General features: G+C 36.8%; 1 protein-coding gene across 12 annotated transcripts in view; it reads right to left on the bottom strand.

The window, feature by feature from the left end:
• Window positions 1-22,859, bottom strand: part of DCUN1D4 (defective in cullin neddylation 1 domain containing 4) — a 38,670-nt gene that overhangs the window by 5,412 nt on the left and 10,399 nt on the right. For 3 of the 12 annotated variants that reach the window (XM_080404451.1, XM_080404456.1, XM_080404457.1), the window contains 6 exons: window positions 22,352-22,391; window positions 14,906-15,020; window positions 5,199-5,290; window positions 2,718-2,788; window positions 1,018-1,109; window positions 12-120 (listed from right to left, as the gene is read on the bottom strand). In XM_080404451.1, the coding sequence (XP_080260577.1) occupies window positions 12-120; window positions 1,018-1,109; window positions 2,718-2,788; window positions 5,199-5,290; window positions 14,906-15,020; window positions 22,352-22,391 (519 nt within the window). Of the gene's footprint in view, window positions 1-11; window positions 121-1,017; window positions 1,110-2,717; window positions 2,789-5,198; window positions 5,291-14,905; window positions 15,021-15,423; window positions 15,587-16,319; window positions 16,350-18,459; window positions 18,630-22,351; window positions 22,392-22,859 lie in introns of all 12 variants that reach the window. The other 9 variants (XM_080404448.1, XM_080404450.1, XM_080404449.1 and 6 more) reach the window with 7 other exon arrangements.

Raw genomic sequence — 22,859 nt, 5'->3', positions numbered from 1 at the left:
ACAGTACTTACCCGTGCAAAGTCAAATGCATATCTATAAATAAGTTTAAAATTGGTAGGCTCATTTAATAAAGATCTCAAGTAATCCAGAGAATTTCTCAGTTTTTCTGTAGTATCACACCTACAAGAAAAACACAAAGCAAATTCAGAGTCTGCATTCTTATATAGATATCCAATGTTTTAGAAAAGAATCTCTAACATGTACCTCCATTAATCTATCCAAAATACATCGCTCTGTACAAAGGCATGTTTATGAGTTTGTCTGCATAAAATGCCTTGATTAAACCCACACTGTGAAATGGATCTAGACAAAATAGCAAAGCCTTACATGGGTGCTCTGATAAAAATTTGTTTCGCTTTGTAGAAAATGCACTCTCCAACAGATTAAACCAAGAGCTTGTCTATACATGACAAACAACCAGTAAACCACAGCACTGAAACAATACTTCTACAGTTTTGCTGGAACTATAAAACTTCCTACACAACTTCAGCCATTCTGTTCTGGAAGATAAGTCAAAACATAGTTCTTTCTCCAGCTCTCTATGAAACACAATTATTCAAGTACCTTCATGTTAATTATGACATGAAGATAAGCTCTCAACTGGAGAAAGCAACTCTTAGGAAGAACATGACAACGCAGAGTCACAGAAAGGCTTTGTATTATTTAGCATTTTAAACTACGTATGTTCTAACAACATACCAGTATCTCACAGATAGGTCCAATCCAGTGACAAAGACAGGTGTCCTTGAGGACAGAAACAATGTCGAAGCTCCCAGCACATCTGTTTTCTTGAGACTGCAGACATTCTAATCCAACTGTATTTAGACACGCAGCTGTCAGGTTTCAAGCTGTCTCTAAGTGGCCATATCATCATAAATAGGACCAAAAATGTATGGCTTCTACTCCACAGCAGAACTCTCTGCTTTAGCTATTATGAGTCAAAACATCAACGTATGTCTTTTCTAAAACATTGGGTTTCCTATAACAAACTTAAAGAGTTTTTTTCAAAGCACTTACTGCAGCGATGTCATTCCTTTTAACCATTCTTGTAATGTAAAGTAGCCCATGTTTTGTGCATCCAACTTCCACGCTAATACAAGCATAACTACCTGTTTTAAAGAGAAAAAAATTTAAGACAAAGAAATTAACAGAGATCCACATATTTTTCAAATAACTACTGTTTAGTAGGCTACAAATGCTTTACTTGTATAAATGCGGTTCAGAACTTCACTAGACTGTATTTTAGAATTTAAAAAACCTGAAAGTGACAAATCCGTACATGGTCCAAACAAAGAAAAGTTATCAGTGCAAAGAGCATGAACATCAGTCACCACCAGCCACTTTAAGGGAACATGCAGAGTCACCTAGCGAGCAGTGCAATGAAGAAGAGGAATTGGTGCCAAAGCTACAGAAAAGGTTTCCCAAAACAACTACAGATTTTAAGTACTGATTTGATGATGTTACATTTGACATTTGTTAAACTCATGTAGATGAACATCAGCTGCAATCCATGAGCTCTGTGAAATCCAATTATTCTAAAGCTAATAATGATCCTACCTGAATCCAGCTACCCCAGGGTATTGTAAACCTACCTAATTTTGCAGGTCTGACCATGCAGTATAATTCAAGTAGATGTTAAAATAAAACTAGGTGAACTAACGTTAACACACATCAAAACAGAGGCTGATACAGTTTTGCCCAAAAGGAAAGACAGTCCTTTTCACATGTCACATAGAAGACTGAAGCAAAATTAGATAAAGTGATACCATAAGATTACTATCTTATCCAGGAACTTAAAAAAACAGTTCTGATATATACATGGAAAAACCCACAGGAAACCTGACCCTGCAGACTACAAGGAAAAAAAAAAATAAATCAAGCCATTTAAATTTGCAACTCAGCCATTAAATAGCTAATATTAGAGCAGCTCTGTATATTTTTAATGCAAAATCAGAATACCTACTTATATACCCAAATATTTGCATAAATCTCAAGGGTTTATTATACTAATACCCTCCAAAATTAGAAGATTATATCTTATATTTCCAGTAAATCTTTCAAAACCACAATTCTCATTTTACTTAGAGAAGATGCTTTATGAATGCTACTAAAGATGGGACTTGCATATAAAGAGCAAAAATAAGGCACTAGGAAAAAGCCTGTAAAAGGCACAACTATGCCTTTTTAAATTTTATTTAGTCCTGTATATAACTACACATAAAATAGATATATGTAATTATATACATTCCTTATTTGTGTTTTGAAATGGCATAATGGGAGTGCTAATACTGCCCACATTTGAAATCCCTTTCTCTCCAGAAAACCTGAAGAAAACATTACTTCATATTTTTGTAGTTGCTACATTAAATAATCTCCAGTGTCATCATCTCATTGTTTCAGAAGAGACAACCATCAGCTTGGTGGGGTTTTTTTGTTTGTTATTTTACATATCTTTTTTTTTTTTTTTTTTTTTTAAGTGGGGGGAAGCAAAAAAGGAGTGGCAGCAAAGACAAATTGAGGTTTTACATGTTGACAGTTTAGGGTTTAAAATACAGTTGTTTCCAAATGTATACATAAACCTCCCTGGTTTATATTTCTTTTTTTTTTTTTTTAACTGCCAAGAATTTTTTAATTCTTGATGGAAAAATAAGAGATAGAAGACTGGCTCATGTACATCATAATAGATTAGACGTCTTTTGAATGGACTTTGAACTTACATTTTCTGGTTCAACTCCAATGTCTTCACAAAATTTTTCCATACCTTCTGGCCCTACAATGTCATCAGTGCCTGCAAACAAAATGCATTTACTTATCTCTGAAAATTAAAACAGTCTGACCTTTACCACACAAGACAAATGCAATCATGCAGTACAACCTGAACTTCCGTATAAGTTTTTGTTAATTTTGGGTTTGTTTTGTTTGTTTATGCAATAAATATTTCCACACTTCCTATCCGGCTTGGATACACTTACGTCTTTATCTCACCTTTGGAAATAGAGACAGAAAAGCTGTAAAACAACTTTTCATTCCTAACAATATCCTTTACTCTACCCATTTACTGAGATAATCTTGGAAGAGTACATTTATAAGATCTTCAAGAATGCACTTAAGATTAGCACAACAGCCACGTAATATTACCGCGGTTAAAAGAGTGGATGACTGTTAGTGGCATTCATTTCATTTCTTGGCTTGAATCTCTACGGTTATCATAAGATCATATCACATAAAAATGTAACGCACAGCTACACAAGATACAAGACATTACCATTCCCAGAATCTCATTCCTTAGATAAAGATAGTGTATGAGACAATAACATTATCTATCAAAGAAAGAGCCCAAAATAAAAATCTCTTGCTCCTGTTTATTCATATTGCTATACCACAGCCACACATTATCCAAATTTTAGTAACCACAGGGGGAAAGAAAACATGAATTACAGCTATTTCTCTGCCAGCTGAAAAGGAGAAAAAAAAGAAAGATTCAAAATACAGATGCTATTAAAATGCACTACTATTAATAGAGGCTATTAAATCAAGATATTTGTAACTTCTACAATATTCTGTTGAAAAAATTATACAGGCATTAGACTTGTACTGTGCCATTCTATTTTTTTAGGTACATTTTAAGTTATTTGGACTACTTGATTGGAATTATTTTAAAGGGTTTATTTAGGAAAAAAACATAAGAGGCTGAAATGTCTACTTTCATCCAATAAAAAGATCACATGTGCAAGAAAAAAAGGTTTTATAAAGGGATGAGCAACCTGTGAGTTATTATTAGGCGACCTAATATTCTAGAAATAACATGGTTTAATTGTGTCTTTTCCCACCTTCTCATGGCATCCTCTCAGTTCTCTGAGTGTAAACAACAGTCTTTTAAAAGTTAGACTCATTCTGCAATGTAAAGATACAGCAGGGAAAAAATCCCAAACAAATGCAGTGTCAACTGTCTGCATAAAGGAGAAGACTTGAAGCAAGAACACAAAAGAGATTATTTTTTGAAAACTCATTTTTTAGAGTGTTACTCAATACTGTAAACAGAATCATGCTCTCGAATTCTCTCTGGTTTATTTTGGTATATGCATCCAATGGAAACTCAAAAGTTTTTTCATATACAGCCCTCCTTTCATACCTTCTTTCCATGAAACTGAACAAAAATGAGTTATCCCTGTTGCTAGAGTAAAAAAGTAAATCAAGCTGGTCAAAAAGGCAGAGAATCTAACAGGTTAGATTTGGCTTGTGTTTGTCTGAATCTCCTCTCAGACTGCCACAGACAAGTGACATCTCAAAGTATTTAATTTTGTTTATATAATCTTAATACAAGAAAGATTTATTACATCAAATTAAGTCATTCTTCATTATGCGTAAGAAGCAGACAGACCAGAACAATCTGTGAGCAATGTTATCCAAGACAGCATCAGAAAAACTGCAAGACAACCTTATTTTGTCAATCACCTATTTAATTTCCTTTTGGTCTTTACAGTCATGAGATCATTTTCTCCCATACTTCAAGTTCTCCCCTTCAGAAAACTACATGTAAGGAAACGAATACAACAACAAACTTCACTATTAAAGGATCATCTTTTGTGATTGCAGATCATAACTAACCATCCTAGAAGTAATGCCTGAAGAAAGCTGTCATACAAAAGGGGCAAGAATAAATAATTCAGTCTATCTTCCCTACACCTTGTGATGGAAAACTATATAAAAACAAGACTAGTATGAGATACTTGAATTGATTCACTTCCTTGCTTGAAACCATAAGCACCAGATTCAGCAGGAACAACTGTAATATTACTATCTCCCCCACCTTATTTTTTTTTTAAATTAAAGACACACTTCTGAAGCATAATTCTGTGCTGTTCAGCACTAACATGGCAGATGTCAGAACTTCTAAAGTCAGAGAGATAATATTTTAGACAGAGGTACACCTTTAACTATATATTTGAATAGTGAAGTATACATGTTCCCAAACATTGTTTCACACCTTCTGTATTCTTTTTATAGAACAGAGACAAAGACAAAATTGCCCCTTGAACTCTTCAGCTTCACACTACACAAAATATAAACCAAGACCCTTCTTTAAGACCCTTACAAAAAAAGCCTCTATATTCAGTCTTGGAAAAGCTCAGTTAATGCAGTTTTTATATTCCAATATAGATACATTTTTTATTAGGAAATTTGCATTTCACCCTTACCTGCGTATTCATAGAACCATTCTAAGCATCGCTTACTCGAAAAGACTTCTTCCTCTGCTTTTATTCTAGTCGAATCATATTTTCTATACATACTTAAAGAAAGAGATACAAGTAATTAATCCATTTTTTGTAAAGCAATCTTTTAATCAACAACCACTGTAAGCAGCAGTACTTTTCCGTTCATGAACCAGTTTACCCAACACACTGTCCTCATATCCAGTCATTTGGGACACTGCTTAACAGAGTAAGAATCACTGAACCTAATACTGTGCGTGCTCAGTTTGTCACATTTCAGGCGATTCATAATTGTTATCCATGTACATAAACTTTCCTTATAACAGACTAGTTCAAATCCAACCCCAAAGTGGTTTGTGTAATTTCAAGTAAAACTTGCGCACACCAGTAATTATTACAATCAACTGATGGGCTGCAACTCGGCTGTGGGTCTAAACCCAGAGTAATTCCATGTCACAGTCAACACAGACCCTACCTGTAGGCGCACACATCCTTTGTGCACTTTAACTAAGTAGAACTGCATATACTCTTTTTGCCTCCTCAAAAGATCCTACAAAAGGCTTAAAGGCCAAAAGAGGCATGATCCACACATACTACCCTAAAGCCAGTAAGTTGGCAACACAGTAGAACCACAGAGACCAGGTTACAGATCCTCACTGATAGTAACTCAGGGAACCCCATTCATCACGGTGTAAAGACTATCTGAAAAGCTAGATCCATAGCCCCCCTTCCCCGCACTGATTGCTGGCGAGGTGATGCTCTCCTTCGACAAGGAGCATAAGGAATTTTAACTACATGCAGAAAGCAACGCTGAATTACCAGTCTCCTGAATTTAGTACCTGAAACACCTAAAGCAGGGAAGGCATAGCAGAAGTTGACAAGTTACTCCACCCTGTTAATCTTATAATATAAACTATATATTTTGTGCCTGTTAGAGGAAAGAGACACAGCAGTCCAAGTAGTTGTTCACTGCTGCACATATAGTCTCTGATCCATTCCCACCGCTCTGCAGTTAGCTTGGGCTCGTAAAGGCTAGAAGAGCTGAGCAACAAATGGCTTGGACTAGAGGAGGTAGCCACGCAGCTGTCGTAAGCATGCAGCCCTTCCTCCTTGTGTCAAACTCTGCTGGGGGAGGACAACCAAGTGGCTAATTGGTTCAAGGATAATTTTCAGACAACTTGAAGGCATTAATTTCGAGTTAGTCTCATCACTACTCTGTCTTTCTAGAAAGAGATGTAAAAAATGTCTATACTTACGAGCTTAAAGTACACTGATCCTACTATCCTCCACCTAGCTCAGGTATGAGCTATGAGGCACTGTAGCTAGAAGTCAATGACACACAGATCATTCTGACAGTAATTCAAAGAACTGTTCCATGTCTGTTGTCATAGTTCTTTTAAATCCACTAACCATTAGAAAATACTAGTCAGAGCAAAATGACAAATTGCTAATTCGAAGACAAATACAAATGAGGTTCTTTAATTTTGAGATGGAAAGAAAAATTAACACTGTACCGAAACACATTGATCTGCAACACACACACACAGCAGGAAAATGCCAGTCACACGTCTCAAACATACATAATATACCTACAATTTGTAGGGTTTCTTTATTATTTTGAAAACTTTTTTCTACTTGAATTGCCTACTTTGTATAAGCTTTACTGCAGTTGCAAAAAACAGGCTGACAGCGCCGTCCAGTAAGTAAACAACTAAGGTGTTAAGTCAGCGTTGGAACAATTTATTTTTTTTCCAATAAAAAAAAAAAGGACTGGTAACTCATACTTGCAGAATGAACTCCATGTTTATGAAAGACCTATCCGATATTTTTTAGGCAATTCTAAATTCAGAGAAATCAAAAAAATGTCTTGAGACAAAGAAAGGAGACATTCCGCCACTCTGGCAAAAGTCCAATTATTCAGTATCCCCTTTTTTGTAAGCAAACAAACTTGACAAAAACCAACTAGAATACCAAGTTGAAAACTGACTGTAGCAGGAGCTAGTCCACATCGTTATTCTACTCTATTCTATTAATTCAAGAAATCTGTAAGAGCACTGCTGGGACCTAGGACATACAAAGCTAATGTGGCTCCCAAAGACAGACATTCATCACATGACTTTTTTTTTTTTTTTTTTTTGACAAAGGGGTGATAACCAAGTGCCTTGCCCTGCTCATTCACATAACTCATCAACACACTAACTGTCAGTATGTGAACAGTGGATTTCAAGAGGAACCCTCAAGAAACAAATTTATTGACAGTGCTCTAGGTCATTCAAGTATTTCATAAAAAAGATTCCTGCATCTACAAGTAGCAGAGCTAAATACTGTAGGCTGAACCAAGACACCAATGACAGCAGTATGTGCAAAAGGAATAGTGAATGAGAACAGAAAAAAATCCCAGCCCTTTTTATACATTCACTGCATCTATGCATAGCAAGTTTTCATAAGACTGAAAGTCATTTGTTCTGTTTAAGGCTAAAGTTCATTATTAAGGAACCACAGGGAAACCACAGTATTCGTTAGTAAGTTAATGCGCCCAACATACGGCTATGTAACTCCAAGCAAAATGCTCTGGCCTCAAACTAACCATTGTTCAAAAAACTCAGTATCTCATCTGATTTTTAAGAAACCAGGACTGATTACAGATCTTCCAACCTGTGCCAGTAAGAGAAATTCCTTCACAAACTCATAAAATAAAATCAGAAAGGACAATCTTGAGCTATTCCAGTCTCTGCTGCAAGCTAATTAGCCAGACATTCATTAAAAGTGCAGGTGACATCATACCACATTCGTGATGTAAACAGACTGTGCACAGTCAGAAGTATAAAACTATGCAACAAAAATGGCTGGATGAATCTCAGGTGCCTTTCTCTCAACCTAAAGGAGCCAATACAAGACCACGTATTCTGCAAGATAAGGATCACTTGAAAAGGAGTATGACAGAAACAAGTAACACCAGTGCAAACCTGGTATTAGTGATCTCTCATGTATAAAGATGAAGGTTGTTCTCTCCCTGCTACCTCCAAACACCAAATGAGTTTGTTCCCCCAGTCTAGACAAACCAGCTATTTCTACTAGCAAGACAGACCTAATCTCTGAACTGCTTGATGAAGTAAGATGAGCAGGGAGATACAAGCAAGTAACTAGACAAGTATCTAAGATTACAGCCTAGGTTGGTTTAATTATCACAGCAAGGCCAACCTGGCAGCACAGGGTAAAGGTGATTCCAAACACTGTCCCCTCTGAACCATCATTAATACAGATCTGATTGTCTCCAGAATCATATGTGCAGAGGAGAAAAGCAAACTGCCAGGGACGTCTGGCATCCATTTTGCATCTTAAGATTAATTCTCGTATCTTTGGAATTTTTCCGTACATACTGCAAAATGGTATGCCTTGTCTTTGTGCTAAGGACAGTGTCTCTTGCTATGTGGACAAACACAAACTGCCAGAGCACACCAGGTAGGTATCTAAATACTTTGGGAGCACCACACATTTACTGAACAGATTCAAGTTTCAAACAGCAACTCCTCAACAGCGTGCAGCTTCCCCAAGATGACCAGCACCAGTACCTTCAAACAGACGCACAAGCATTATGCTGACCACATTAGTTTGATAACTTGCTTAAGTACTGATGGTCTGCAAGAGGAACCTGCAGAATTTCAATCCCAGACCAGAAGTGAAAGCACATACTGCTCAGAAACTGGGGTGGGGGGAGCAGGGGGAGCGGAGTGCAGAGAGCAGTAAAACAGGCCCAATGAGCATACCTGGTACTTCTTGTACCAGAATTTGTACCTTAAGAGAATGCTGACACTGGAACAGGATTGCCAAAGGACATTTTCTCCATCACCAGAGCTAGAAAGGGGAGTGCAGAACTTTCTCCCAGAGTGTCTGCTATACCTATCACCACTGGACAACAGCAAACTCTGAGCCTTTGCATTTAGAATTACTCCTCCATGTCTGAGCCCAATATGCTGCCCCTTCAGGAACAGCAAGGGAAAAAAAAAACATTTTCTATGGGAAGAGAGTCTGTATTTGTTTCTCGGATGAGACACACACACAGGTACAAAGACTCAGAAGAAAATCTTCACTTGAAAAATAATAGTTGTTATTAGTTTAGCATGACACAGTGTCAGGGAAGTGACAGCAGACTTAAAAAATATTTCTATATACTATAACCAGTATCTCCTTCAGGAGCATTAGTTTCATCTTTTTTATTCTCTCTTTTTAACAGCCATTTTACCAACTAGAGAGAGGAAATAATGTGGGACAGGGCAGGGAAAAAGCAACATGAGATTAACCTGCCTGAATTTTATGAAAGTTGTATTAACTACTGAACCATACTTAAATGAAGTTATTTTCTTAGAAATGCCTGCATCTCCATCATGACCTAATGGCCAACTCATAACATCCATTTTTGAACTTATCTTTGAAATATTCTTATGAGCTAGGGAACTGTAATATCCCCGCAATAAAGACAAAACAACGTAGTTTATAATTGGAAGTGCTATAGGTAGATGTAAACAAACTAAAAAAAACCTGAGTGTCTAAGCCTTTAATGTTTCTTTAAATACACAATCATCTATATCTTTTCCAGATTTATTTTCCTCCATTTGTAACTGATTTGGTGGGAAAGCAAAAGCATGAAAATTCCATCCAGCTATTACGGGGTGACTAGGCAAGTCATTGTAAGAGTACATGGATCCTGTCAGCAAAAAGCACAAGGTCACAGTAATTCTCTTCAACCTACCACAGCCTTCAAAGTTGTGTTACCTACGCCTGCTCTGAGCATGCTTCAGCTGTACTGGAATTTTTTAGAGATCCATCTACCACAGCAGCAGCTCTGGGCTGTGTGGCTCCAGAATATTAAAAAACTGAGATCAGTGAAAGCATAGAGTTTAGGTCACACAAAACATTCTCTTGATTGTGGAAGCTGGTAATAGCTTATTTAAAGGAAGGAGAAAAAAAAAAAGGTACAGTTTATTATGGTAAGTCAAAAGTTACTCCCTCATGAAGATTTTCAGCCTGCTCATTTCAGATGGTCAGTGTTTACTGAATGAAAACATCTAGAGATTTACCAACAGTAGTTTTGTTTCTGTGTGACCAGAAGTTATTAAAAACCTTTACCTCATTTTGTTTAAGCTTTGAACTGAGTAACTACTTGCTTTCAGATTATTTATATTTTGAAAGATGCGAACATTTGACTGAAGAAGCAGCCCCCTTCTACTTCCATTAACTACATTTAAAATTTCAGCCGAGAATTTCCATCCCTGCATCACAATGGGAGCATTTTTATAAAGCCTCACCTATTCATTCACAATTATGATTTCTACAATAGTTTCATAAGTACTGTGGTAGAAACAAGAGGGGGGATGGGGGAGAGATGTTTTACAATTCACAAGGCATGACAAAGACTGTCTAAAGCAACCCTCAGGACAAATTTACCTGACTGGTAAGTTTTATGAATTAATGTGTCTTATCTCTCTCTATTTAAAGACTTGCAATCATCTCTAAACATTTAAATTAACGTTTGGAACTTCATCAGGCTTACTTAAGGAGCAGTATGTATAACAGTGTACATGATGATAGTCACACATCCAGTTTAAGTTTCTTCAGCACTATTAGGTGAAGTTCACTGCAAAGGTGTAGATACAGGCAAAATTATACCTGTGCGTACTTGAAAATCTCTACTTCAATGAATAGGGTCTAGATACCTGTGACAGCTGGTAACACAGCCTGTCTGCACGGGGCAGGAGCAAACCAGTTAGTAAACCACAACAGAACAAAAATCCTCTCAACACTACAGGTTTTGAAAACTTCCAAGCTTAACACACTGCCATTTCGCTTTCCCATGTTAGCAACAGTGTGTTGACTGTGTTTTGAAAACTTACGTTTTTCCACCATAGAGTATGGAGCTTATTACTCAATAAAGAAAATCTATTTTGCATGTTAATAAGCCCTTATGTGGTTCATACACACATACAGGCTAAATTAAGACTCTAGATCTAATTGCCTGAAAACATAACTTTCAGGGAAGCAGATAAATATTCCTAGTTTTCATCCTTCTAAGGTCCAAATATCCAATACTGTAAGCATGATTCCGGAATAAGGAGTAGAATTATTTTTTAAATAAGACTATCAGAAAGAAGAGAAGACATTACGTTACAGAGTTCGTTTTTCCCTAAAGAAAACGCTAGTGTCTGGCTAGAGATTGTGTAACAGATGCAGAGCATTAGGTAATTATACAATGAGTTCTGTAATCCCTATCTAGCAAGTATCTTTACACAAAACTTGTTTTACCTTTCTTAAGACCCTTAACACAGTGATGGAATGGCAATGTATTTTTAACTTCAATGTAGAAATACCCTGTACTGTGAGAGCTTTAAGTAAAATAAAGTCAAGACTGTGATACTCAAGAAGAAAATACAAACTAAGTCTTCAAGTCGTTATGTTCTGGTGAGTGTATGCTAAACTGTTTACTTTCAACGGCTGTTCTCCAAGACAGGATAAACCTTACTGTTACCCAGATACAAATGCATCCAGTTCTTTTCATCATGCATTATCTGGTATAAAACTTCCCTCCCACTGAAACACTGCCATTCATGGTTCAAGGTGAAGTTATAAACATTAATTAACACAATTCAAGCTCTTATTATATAAGGGTGGGATGCTAAAGAACATGTTTGGAATCTTTGTTTTCCATCATCAGTCTGTGCATGCAGTCAGCATTTCCAAGTGACTTCACTAACAACTAGATTTGTTCCTATAAATGTTTTTCCTTAGTACCCACTGCCATTATTCCACTAATCCTTCCAAGATGAGGTTGTATCCCTAACAGCCCAGAACTCAGTGTGAAAGCTATTAACAAGCTCCCTGGTATCAGATGCGTTGAAATGTATGAGTTTAAGAGCCTCCAGAAATCATCTTGTATTTCAGCCACAGAGCCCTGCTGAAATAAACTTTCTAGAAAGAATACATATCTCAAAAATATTACTGTCATAGTCAAAAAGAGATTATAGGAACACAACACAAGTAGTGAAGACTGAAAACATCACCCAACAAAATTACCCATGTAAGGATAAAAAAAAAAAAGTAGTATTTCCTTTGTATGGACAAACCAGGAGGAATCCAACATTTGGTCTCAGTTATAACACCAATTATGTTAATGATGATGCTCCTTTGATAATCTTCAGACTACTACCTCACATTTTCACACTGAAAGCACATAGGAGACTTGCCATTACTGAATCAGTTCGTTAATGTTGCCCTGATAAATTGTCACTGAGAAACATACAAAACTTGCATAATTTCATAAACATTTGAAGTGACAAATCATCTCTGTTAGGAAATACGGTCTCTTCTGGAGAGCACACGTATTTTTTCACAGAAACTAAGACATTCAAGAACAGGTGCTTGCTTACTACCTTTTTTGCTTAATACAGGACCCACAAAGGCTGAAGTCCCTTGAAGGTTTATCCTGAGTTACGAATATGCAGCTTCTGAGAAGTATGCCACTAAAACAGAGGCAACGGTAAAGTACTGGGCCTACAAGCCCTCATTCCATGAATTGGCACTGCACTATCTATACTGGGTTTATTGTATACACCATTCTCCGCATACAAACTGCTGTGGCAGACCTAGTTATTTGCAAAGCCCACTGCTGCAGAGGTTCCTGATTTCAGATTGATTTTTGCTAGACAAACTGAGATATCTGACCTCCAAAGACCAAACATGACAGACATGAGCTCTGCCTGACAAAGAAGCATGGAAGTAGGAGGCAGCTTGCTCTTTGTCTAACTTGTTCACAAAAGGTTACAGGAGCATAAGCCAAATTTGAAGAAATCCTTCCCTGAAAGAAAATAAGAGCTCCAAGACTGAGCTGAATGTTCAGCAAATGATTTCATACATTCATAAAAATTGTTTTCTTAAAGACCAAAAGAAAAGAAACGTACAGTGGGAAGCAGGGAAAGCCAAAAAAGAAGGAAGAGAGATAAAAATTGGAACCACATGAGAGAAGGGTATTCCTCTGTGGCCCATGACCAGATCTGATTTCACCTCCGCTTCTAAAAGCGGGCTGCAGTCTTTTTCATAAAGCACTACATGGCAGTATAATGAGGACTAGATCCACTAGTTATAAACTGAAAGGCAAATTTTAAAAAAAATCCTTCAAATTATGCTTTCAAAAAGCTCTTAAAATTATTATATATATACATACTACTGAGAGTAAGAAATCAGTTTCTCATAATTTTCATATTTGCATTACACAAATCAGTATCTCTTACTTACAGACAACCCTACTGTCTAGGGGGGTTGGGTTGTTTTGTTTTACCATCAGTGCCTTGGCAAAGGGAGGTAGAGTCAATTTTCATGAACCTCCCTACTTAGATTCCAGAAACATTTTGTCCTTGTTTCACTCCCTTATCGACAGGTTATTCAATGATATGCATACATGTCCTCTGACCAACTATTTAGCTTTTGTATTTTATTATTTCTGAAAAGCAACAAAAAAAATATTAAGAACACATACTGCTCTTTTGTTCTTGCAGGTGTTACATATGCAAAGCAATGAAAGGGAGAGTTGAAATCTCTTTCTTCCTCTGCATCAACAGATCATTTAATAAATTCCAGTGCAGCTACAGTTGTGCAACCCTATTAAACACAATGGAGTCACAGAGGCATAACCAGAGTCTTGATTTGGCTACCAGCATTTTTCTAACTCATGCTAGAGAATAAAAAGAAAAGCACCCAGCCTGAGAGGAGAGAAACGCATCTTTTCCCTTCCTGAAGTTACTTGTTACGGAAGCATGTGTTTTCTGAGTCACCGGTAATACATGAACGTAATAAAGCTCAAATTCCACTGACTGACGCAGTGGCAAACTTTCTGGCTGCGAACGTCACTCACTTTTCAGCGTGAGGACAGTCCTGCACCTATCATGCAGGAGTATACAGTCCCATACTCCCACAAGCTCTGAATTCGGGGCATATAAATAGCGACTGTCTTGCACACAAGGAGCACATCTGAGGATTTCTGAATGACTGAGGCTGACTGAAATACACATACTGAAAAATCCAACACTTACAGAAGTCTCAGTTATGCAGCACTCGTGCCAAAAGAATACACACTGCTCATGCACACAGTTGTAACATGCTTGCACTTCTGTTGCCCAGAGGGAAGCTGAGTAGCACCGCCTCCATCACCACTCTACCACTGGCTATCACCTTGCTTGTGCAATCTTCACCTTTCCCTTACACAATCAGCGTCAAACCACAACGTGGCAGGGAGAGACTAGCAGGGCTTCAAATGAAAGCTGAGTGGACTACAACTACATTCACTTTTCTGGTAGGCTGCAGATTGAGAATGCCCAATCCAGATCTTATGCATGTGTACAGAAAGATATTACTGTATCTCTTACTTGTTTGTTCAAAACCAACTTCTATGTCTATTTGACAGCTGGCAAACTAGAGCAAGGAGAATTTCCCTATAAGCTTCTTGTACAACTAGAAAAAGGTGAAATGCAAACTGAACCTAGACGTGCTTATCAATATCCCACAGTTCAATCACAGGCTATGGTTCCATGTTGAGAAACCAAGCGAATTTGAATACCATTTCCATTAGTATTTAAAAACACGATCATATCAGCTATTCAACTTTAGATATTCCATCAGTCTTAGCTCATGGTAAGATGACATACCCATCATGTCTACTTTTCTTAGCAGATAAATCATCTCCTGCTGCAGGTCTCCTCTTTTTCCTTGGAGGCATCACTTTACTAAAGCAGTCTGATGAACTGCAAGACCGGAGACTTCCTACAGAGGGAATTAAAAACACCAGTACAAGAAATGAAACTGTTGCAGACCAGTTAAACTGTGTCCACTAATAGGCATATTACAAAGGGAAAGGAAGGGAAGGGAAGTTAGTGGATTTTAAAAGTACAAAAGAAACGGTCTTCTTTCAATAGCAAAATCCGTCTCACTTTTACATGGTGTTCTATCACCAGATTTCAGTTAAGGCCAAAAGCACTGTATCAAAATGTACAGTAGTGCTGCTACTTCAGTCTAACAAAAGGAAAGAACTGAGACTATCCTAAAGAGGTATTTTAAGTCCTTAAACAGGCATCCTTATTTTTAGCCATTTATTCAAATCAGAACTTCTGAGAGTTGTTCATTACTTTTTGAAATACAGATGTGACTCAAAAACTAGAGCACCTACCTCTAGAAAACAGAACCTTTTTATTTTCAAGGCCCAAGTTTTTCATGACACAGAGAGCACGGGGTAGGAAAGCTTTTTGTTTGTTTGTTCTTTGGTTTTGGTTTCTTGTTTTCTTTCTTTTTTTGGCAGGGACAGGGACAGGGGAAGAGACATTCAGCAACCACTAGGGGGAAAAAAACGTAAGTGGCTGGCTGTATCATCTGGATCGTTCTCAAAGAATAAGGGTCCCCAAATAGGAAACAGCCAATTCAAGACACTGATGCCAATCAAGTGGCAATCCTTCCCTCCCCTTCTCTCTCAGCTACACACACTCCTATGTCCCTGGTGACTCTTCAGTGTGCCAATCCAGCTCACCAAACCTGTAGATAATTAACCCAAGCAAAAAAGAATAACAACTTTCTGTAAATTAGCACAAGAAAGAGCACAGGACCAGCCCTTTTGACCACAGCAAGTCATTAAATTGCCATTGCTGTCTCATGAAAACAGTAGGCTAACACTCCAGGCAAAATTTTGTCCTACTTTCATGTATTGAACACCACACGGACACCTGAGAAAGGTGTGTGTAAGAGCAACTCAAAGAGCTATCAAAGCTCTAAGTGTTATGCAGAGAATTTTAAAAGGAAAGGAAGAGAGAGGTGAGGTATAAAAATTCAGACACAAAGCGATGCCAAAGAAACTTGCAAGAAAATATGAAGAACTCCAGCATGCCTAAGCTACCTTCTCTTAGCTTCAACTGCATCCAAGTTTAGCTATGCTTTATTAAGACGTCCACAACATCTTTTAAGTCACAGCACAGAAGCAAGCAATAAAACTTCAACTACTTTTTCACACCAAGGGAGCAGACTGAAATCAGAGGCCCAGTTCCCAACAAATACTAACAGCAATCTTTTGCTTACCTATTCTTCGTATCTTTGAAAGTCTCTCTCCTGTTATAGGAGAAACACATGTAAGGAACCTTACAGCCTCACAGGCTTTGCTACATGTATTTTATTTTAAACATGCACTGAAACTGTTATGCATATTAAAGTATGGATTTTTTTCCTAGCATTAGGCAACATGTTCAGACCAGTTTTTACATCAAGATGAACTAATTTTGTTTCAACTAATAAAGCTTTTGCACTTAGTACACCTTCTTTGTTCTTACCTTTATATTAATTTCTATTAAGAAAATTAATCTCTCTAGTTCAAGAAATACTCTTTCCAATTCAAAAATTCTTCCAATATGGTCCTTTTTATTTTTTTTTTTATTTTTTTTTTTTTTACCCCGAAGCTCCCCCACCACAGCATCCTCCTAGGAAAGTATGGCCATACCTACACTATCTTACAGAAAAAGAATTTTATGAGTATTGTAAATTCAAGTTATAATTTAACTACTTATCAAAATTTTCCAAGAATTACACTATATAAACTACTATCACATCAAAAAATCTTAATGGCTATGTCAGAAGAATATACTTGTAGAAGCACTGTCCAGAATACGTTACAAAACAAAATTAACCATAATATTTATCTTCTTCTCACCAGTATCAGATATATTTGAAACAGGTAAGCCAGAGACCATCAAAAACTCACAGCACGCCTGATACATTTTACAAACCAAATTTAACAAACAAAGGATCCTGACCTGCTGAACGACATTTGAGCCATCTGATTACGCCTGCAAATTAATGATACCACAAAATTGTATTCCCAGAAGTTATAGAAAGTGTGATGCTTTATGGCTTTTTAGATCAAGCTTCTAAAGACTCTGCCAGTAAGTATTTTTTGAACACCTACACAAACTAAGAAACACTAAAGATGACAGCAGAACTTAACAGATGGCTAGAGACAGCCAACAGTCTTGGACACACACTAAACTCAATAAATGAAGCGTGTGCTAATGAACACCTAATTTTGGAAAATACGTATGTACTTGAGTACAACCTGTAGCTATCTCATTCCTTTGAGAGAAATTTGATTGTTTTGAAATGCATTTCTATTAAAAAAAAATAAATCTGTTTATGATGGCTACAGGCATTGGATGCTGGTAAAATGCAAGAAAAACCATCACCCACCACCCCGACCAGGGTTTGTGCAGCTTACTGCTTATTTGATTGCAAAAAGAAATATGCAAGGCCTATGTGAAAAGAAAGGCATAGCAAAAGACGAAAAATAAATTGACAAGTGAAAATAAGTAAACAAAAAAGTGAAAATAACAGTTATAAAACAGGGAAACCACTTTGTCAGATCTGCAACCCCATACAAACCAAAAAATTTAACCCAAGAATTCCTGCTTGAAGTCTTTTCCTCATTAAATGATAAGCCATTTTTAGGAAGATCACTGAACTTGTTTTAAAGTCTCAAACTGATAATAGAATTCACCATAACCCAATTTTTCCAGTGTCTCACATGAAAAACTTGTACCCCTTCTTGGTTTGAATGTATCTAGTTGCAGCTCTCAAACTGACAGAAAAAGGAAGAAAAGAGATAGCTCATAAATTGGCAAATGGCTATTAAATGCATATGTACACCCCCCATGCCCACAAACACACACACAGACACCAGGTGAACGAATATATTGTACATGTTTTCAGAGATTTAACATATTAATAACACAGGTTTGGACCAAGCCTTCACTATGTTTTAACTGTTGAATGATCTCTCTCAACTACTAAAAACACAGTACAAGACTGTGACTTCAAAAGTATTTCCTTTTGTTACTAGAATCAGTATATTGAATTTGAAGGGCAGTTACTTCCCTGTAACAAACTCTGAGGCTTCAATCTGCAGAATATTTCCATGTCTTATTTCCATCTAAAGCTAAATACTACCAGAGTTTGGGTTGGGTTTTTTTGTTTAAATTCTTGCAATTTCTTATTTTGGTGTATAGCTCACTAAGTAGCATCAATATTAACTTTTCCTACATACAGCTTTCCAATGTCATTTCTAGGTCTAGCCTTTCACAACTCATTTCACTTCCCAAAGGTCTGGTCATCTGCAAATGAACATGCAGCTTCCTCTGACTTCATGCAAAGTTTTGACAGGAACTTTACTTACCAAGTGCAGCTTCTCTGATGTGATTATCTTCAAAGTTTTCTTACTCCTGGGTCTCAACTCAAGACTGGCAGAACCCTCCTAGTTCTCACTGTTTTTTTGACACTTGAAGCTAGCATTTGCAAGGTAGAGCCTCCAAATGGCTGCTGAATAGGCCACCATCAGCCAAAAGCCTGCCGAGTATAAATGTTGTTTGCCAAACGTTCTATTCTGTACTTACAAATTTGCAGGAGATAAAGCTACCAAAGGGAAATATCAACTCAAGAGCTAAAATTCACCCTAAGAAATTTAAACCAATATGCAAGATAATCACCACATGGGAGGGACACTCCAAGCATAGCAACAAAACCAGAACAAACAAAAAGAAAAAGCAGAGGTCAATAAATGAGAATTCTACAAGCTATGTCCCTACAGAAGTGATTTACAGACATGTAATTTTCACCTTCTCTCTAGATAATGCCTGTGAATAATCCTGCTCTTCTGATGCTTAGAGGGACGTTTCAAAGGAGAAATTATATACTGTGAATGCCGAAGCAATTGGAAAAGATATAGCTGCTCACTTAATGATGCAACAAGACCACCACAAGCACAGTTAACAATCATCGTTTTTCAGATACAAGACGAGAAAACCAAGGGACTCATCAAAACATCAAACAACTTGCAATCTTGTTGTAAAAGGAAAAATCATCTTCTCTATCTTGAATTCCACACTACAGAATTGGTTTGGACTCAAGAGAGTTTTCTTCTCTAAAACAAAAAAATAGTAGAGGCAAAAGTAATTTTCTTCCCCCCACAAGCCTCAAGAATAGCAATGAAGCCTTGTTTTTGTTGGAAGAAATTACCTCTGTTCTTCTAAAAAAGCTAGGTAACAACAGGAAACGTACTTTACTTTTAAAGACATTTTAGTCTGGATAGGTAAATACGTCACAATTTTATAACAAAATCATAACTTTAAGCTATTAACAAGTCACTAGGTTTGTAGTTATGACATAAAAACAACTATTATTTCAAATTCTAGCGTTTTCTAAGTTAACACATATACATACTAGAAGAAACTATTTACAGAATCTGAATGCCTGCTTTTCTTACTCCTACAAACAGCTAAAAAGGCAATGGCCCATGACACATTTACAGCCTACCTTATTTTTCAGATATACATGCACACCAAATATTAACACGTTTTATGAGGCTGTAATCATTATAGGTGACTGGAATTTTGAAGCAAGGTCCATCTTAGGTCCCAAATCACTGAAGGAATTTTGAAACCGCCACCCTCTAGCTCTTAGGTATCTAAGATCTAGTTCCAGAAAAGAAACCTGGTTAATACTTAAAAAGATGTAATTTGCTTGAAGTAATTTAGATGTCCAGTACATCTATTGTTAGCTCAGAACAACTGCTTTGAAATAAATGCAATATGCATTAAAAGCTCATAATAAGTATTAACCTAAAATTGAAATACTCATTTTTTTTTAAAATAGCTTTTATAAATCTCAACAAATTTAGATATGCATTTATTAAGTCATCCCAAAAGCAGGGCCCACAACCTAGTAACATTAACTAGGACAATTATATCAGAAAATGAGGAGTAATCTAAGTTAAGGTTTGCTCCAGAAAACTGGGTGTTAAAAAAACAAACGAAAAAAAAAAATCTCAAAACTAAAAAAAAAATAAATCTTTAGATGGGTTTGGCGACACTCAAAAAATATTTCGAAACAAAGTTATTAACATGACTTTCAAATGAGTTCTGGACATGGAATCTCAAATTCATGGCATCCATGAAGTTCTATAAATTGCGTAACAAAAGAATAGTTCTTGACACTTCTTACTATGTAGTCAGTAATACTGGAAAATAGAAGACTCAAAAATTTAGACATATCAAAATCAAACAATTTGCAAAAGTAATTCTTTTTAGATTTAGATAAGGCTCTCCAGTAAGATGTTTCAGGAGTGTCAAGTCCCATACAAAACAAAAACGGGAGACTTCATTGTACTACATTCCCAATGGCCAAAATAGCTCTTTGCACATGTATTTGTCCTTGTATGAGGAAAACCAAGCACACATTCCAACTGAATTTGCCTGGAAGTTACGCAGACATTGGGGCTTCATCTTCCTCTACAAGGAGACATAAAACAGGGCAGAAGCTTAAGAAATACCATAATGAAATCTAAAGACGAGGAGCTTGCAAGTGTCAACCTCTACTGTCGGTTCTCATTTCACACTTGTTCCTCGTTTGAAAAGTTACATCATTTTTAAAAAATTACACTCTTTACTGGGATTTTGTGCCCAAACTCATTCAATGGGCATGTTTAAACTTCTGAAACAGTCTAATTTGAACAACACGATGCAGGCAATAGGATATAAAGCAGTTCATCAAAACCAGTAACATGCTCAAACACCTTCCAACAGAGATAATGAATGCTCTGAGGCTAATTTCTTATACTGACCTTTATGACAGAAGTGCTAGGCAAGACGTAAGACAAATTCCAAATACCTTAAGCACACCTACTCTTACTGGTTGGTGACAGAAAGGGACTACCTCAATGCTTCACAACAGCTTTCTGTGATCAAAAGTAAACAAAAATTATGGAATGTGTTTTCACACATGAAATCATTATGGATCTGTGTTTAATTTGAGGACCTGTATCACCAAGGGGAAAATTCCAAGCCTCCATCAGGAGATGGGACAGAACATCAGTTCTAACACACAGACAGTAAAACCTCTGACTATCTTGAACTACCTGCCTCAACCTCATTTGCAGAGGTTTTTCATTTACATAATCAGCCAATTTCAAGTATCATGAAAATTAAAAAAAAAAATTCTAGAAAATATCTGACAGAAGCCTTTTGTGTCTAGGGTAAGATAGTTCGACTATGAAATAAAGTCACCTGTCACAACATGGAGGAAGGTACGTAAGCCCAAAGTGAGCTCTGTCAGATCCCAAACAACGCAATCTCTGTTCTCTGTTCTAGCCTAAGAGTGCGCTGGAAATGTAAGTGTATCCCAGAAATCATCAGGAGGAGCTAACAGCTCTCCCCTCTTTCTTAAGTTCTCAAGGTAACATCAGCAAACATAGCCAACACCTCAGGATAGAGAAAAACTTTGAGACAGATGGTAGGACAGATACGGTCAGTTTTAAAGAACAGTTCTGCTGAGTGATCAGGGCTTGAAGCCAGTAAGTTATTTTCCTTCCTCCTTAGGTATCACGCCTGAAACACAGAAAGGAAGGAAGGAAGGAAGAAAATCAAGGAAGATGCCAGCTCATAAGTAGTAAGTGCAAAAGGAGGTAACAAATGTTGCAAGATACCAAGTCACAAAGCACAAATGCTGATGAATCAAGAATGGCAGCAAGCTACTACACGGCACCTGAGATGAAGGCCTTGAAAAATGATGACATTTTATTTTAACAGAAAACAGATTTAGACTTAGACACTGAAACAGGAACAATCTGCATCAACACCACCCAAGCAAAAAGCCAGGTTGTTTGGAGCACAGCATTTAAACTCGGTCACAGGCATCACAATAACCACAAGAGGTCTTGATTCTGCTCTGTTCTCACTAAAGCTCTTTCAAGAGTCAAAACACTCTAAGAACATGGATATTCTGCTAGTCTAATGGGTTGAGTCCAAGGAGTGAGAGCAATTTGCCATGAAGTCTTCTAAGTACCAAGAAATAGTAAAATGACATACTGCTGAAACCTGTGCGAGTCCTTCACAATTGGATAAATAAAAAGCACAAACATCTATTTTGAAGAAAACTTTAAAAAATCCTGGCACTTGTTTTCTAAAACTCCCTTAGCCTTCTAAAATACCATTTTCAATTATGTTAGAGAGACAACTTTGATGAAGCATGTTTAAATTGTTTCAATTCATTTCTACTACATCCCTAATAAATACCTGTCTGGTGATCGTCTTGACCAACGTCCTCTGTCAGATTCTGCAAGAGAGTAGGAATGATAGAGTTAAACAAAATGGTGATCTTCATTGTTCAGTAATGTTTTTAACCTTTATTTGATATTAATATTAATCTTAATTACTTGAGGAGCATCTAGCTAGCACTGCAGAGCCTTTGTGTTTTCCGTGCATATTTATTTAAAAAGTTACCCTTGCAAATTTACCTAAAAAGTTCAAGGATAATCTTTAAATTGGAATATTTTTTTTAAATCAACATATCAAATTATATTTGAGTGGAAATAACTATCCATTGGATGGGGAAATTTGCACTGCTGTATTGAACAATTCCATTAATAAACAGCATTAGAAACACTGAATTTACCATCCACCTCAGAACTGGCTTTGCTTAATGATAAACACACTACATATTCGAAATAAAACTGATTAAAAACCAGCTGAAGTCTTGGTAGCAAATTACCCCTTTTTTTAGACAGTGTCTTTTCAATTAAAT

This window comes from Falco punctatus, assembly GCF_963210335.1.
Source record: "Falco punctatus genome assembly, chromosome: 1".
NCBI classification, from domain to species: Eukaryota; Metazoa; Chordata; class Aves; order Falconiformes; family Falconidae; genus Falco; species Falco punctatus.
This window is presented reverse-complemented; position numbering and strand designations above follow the sequence as displayed.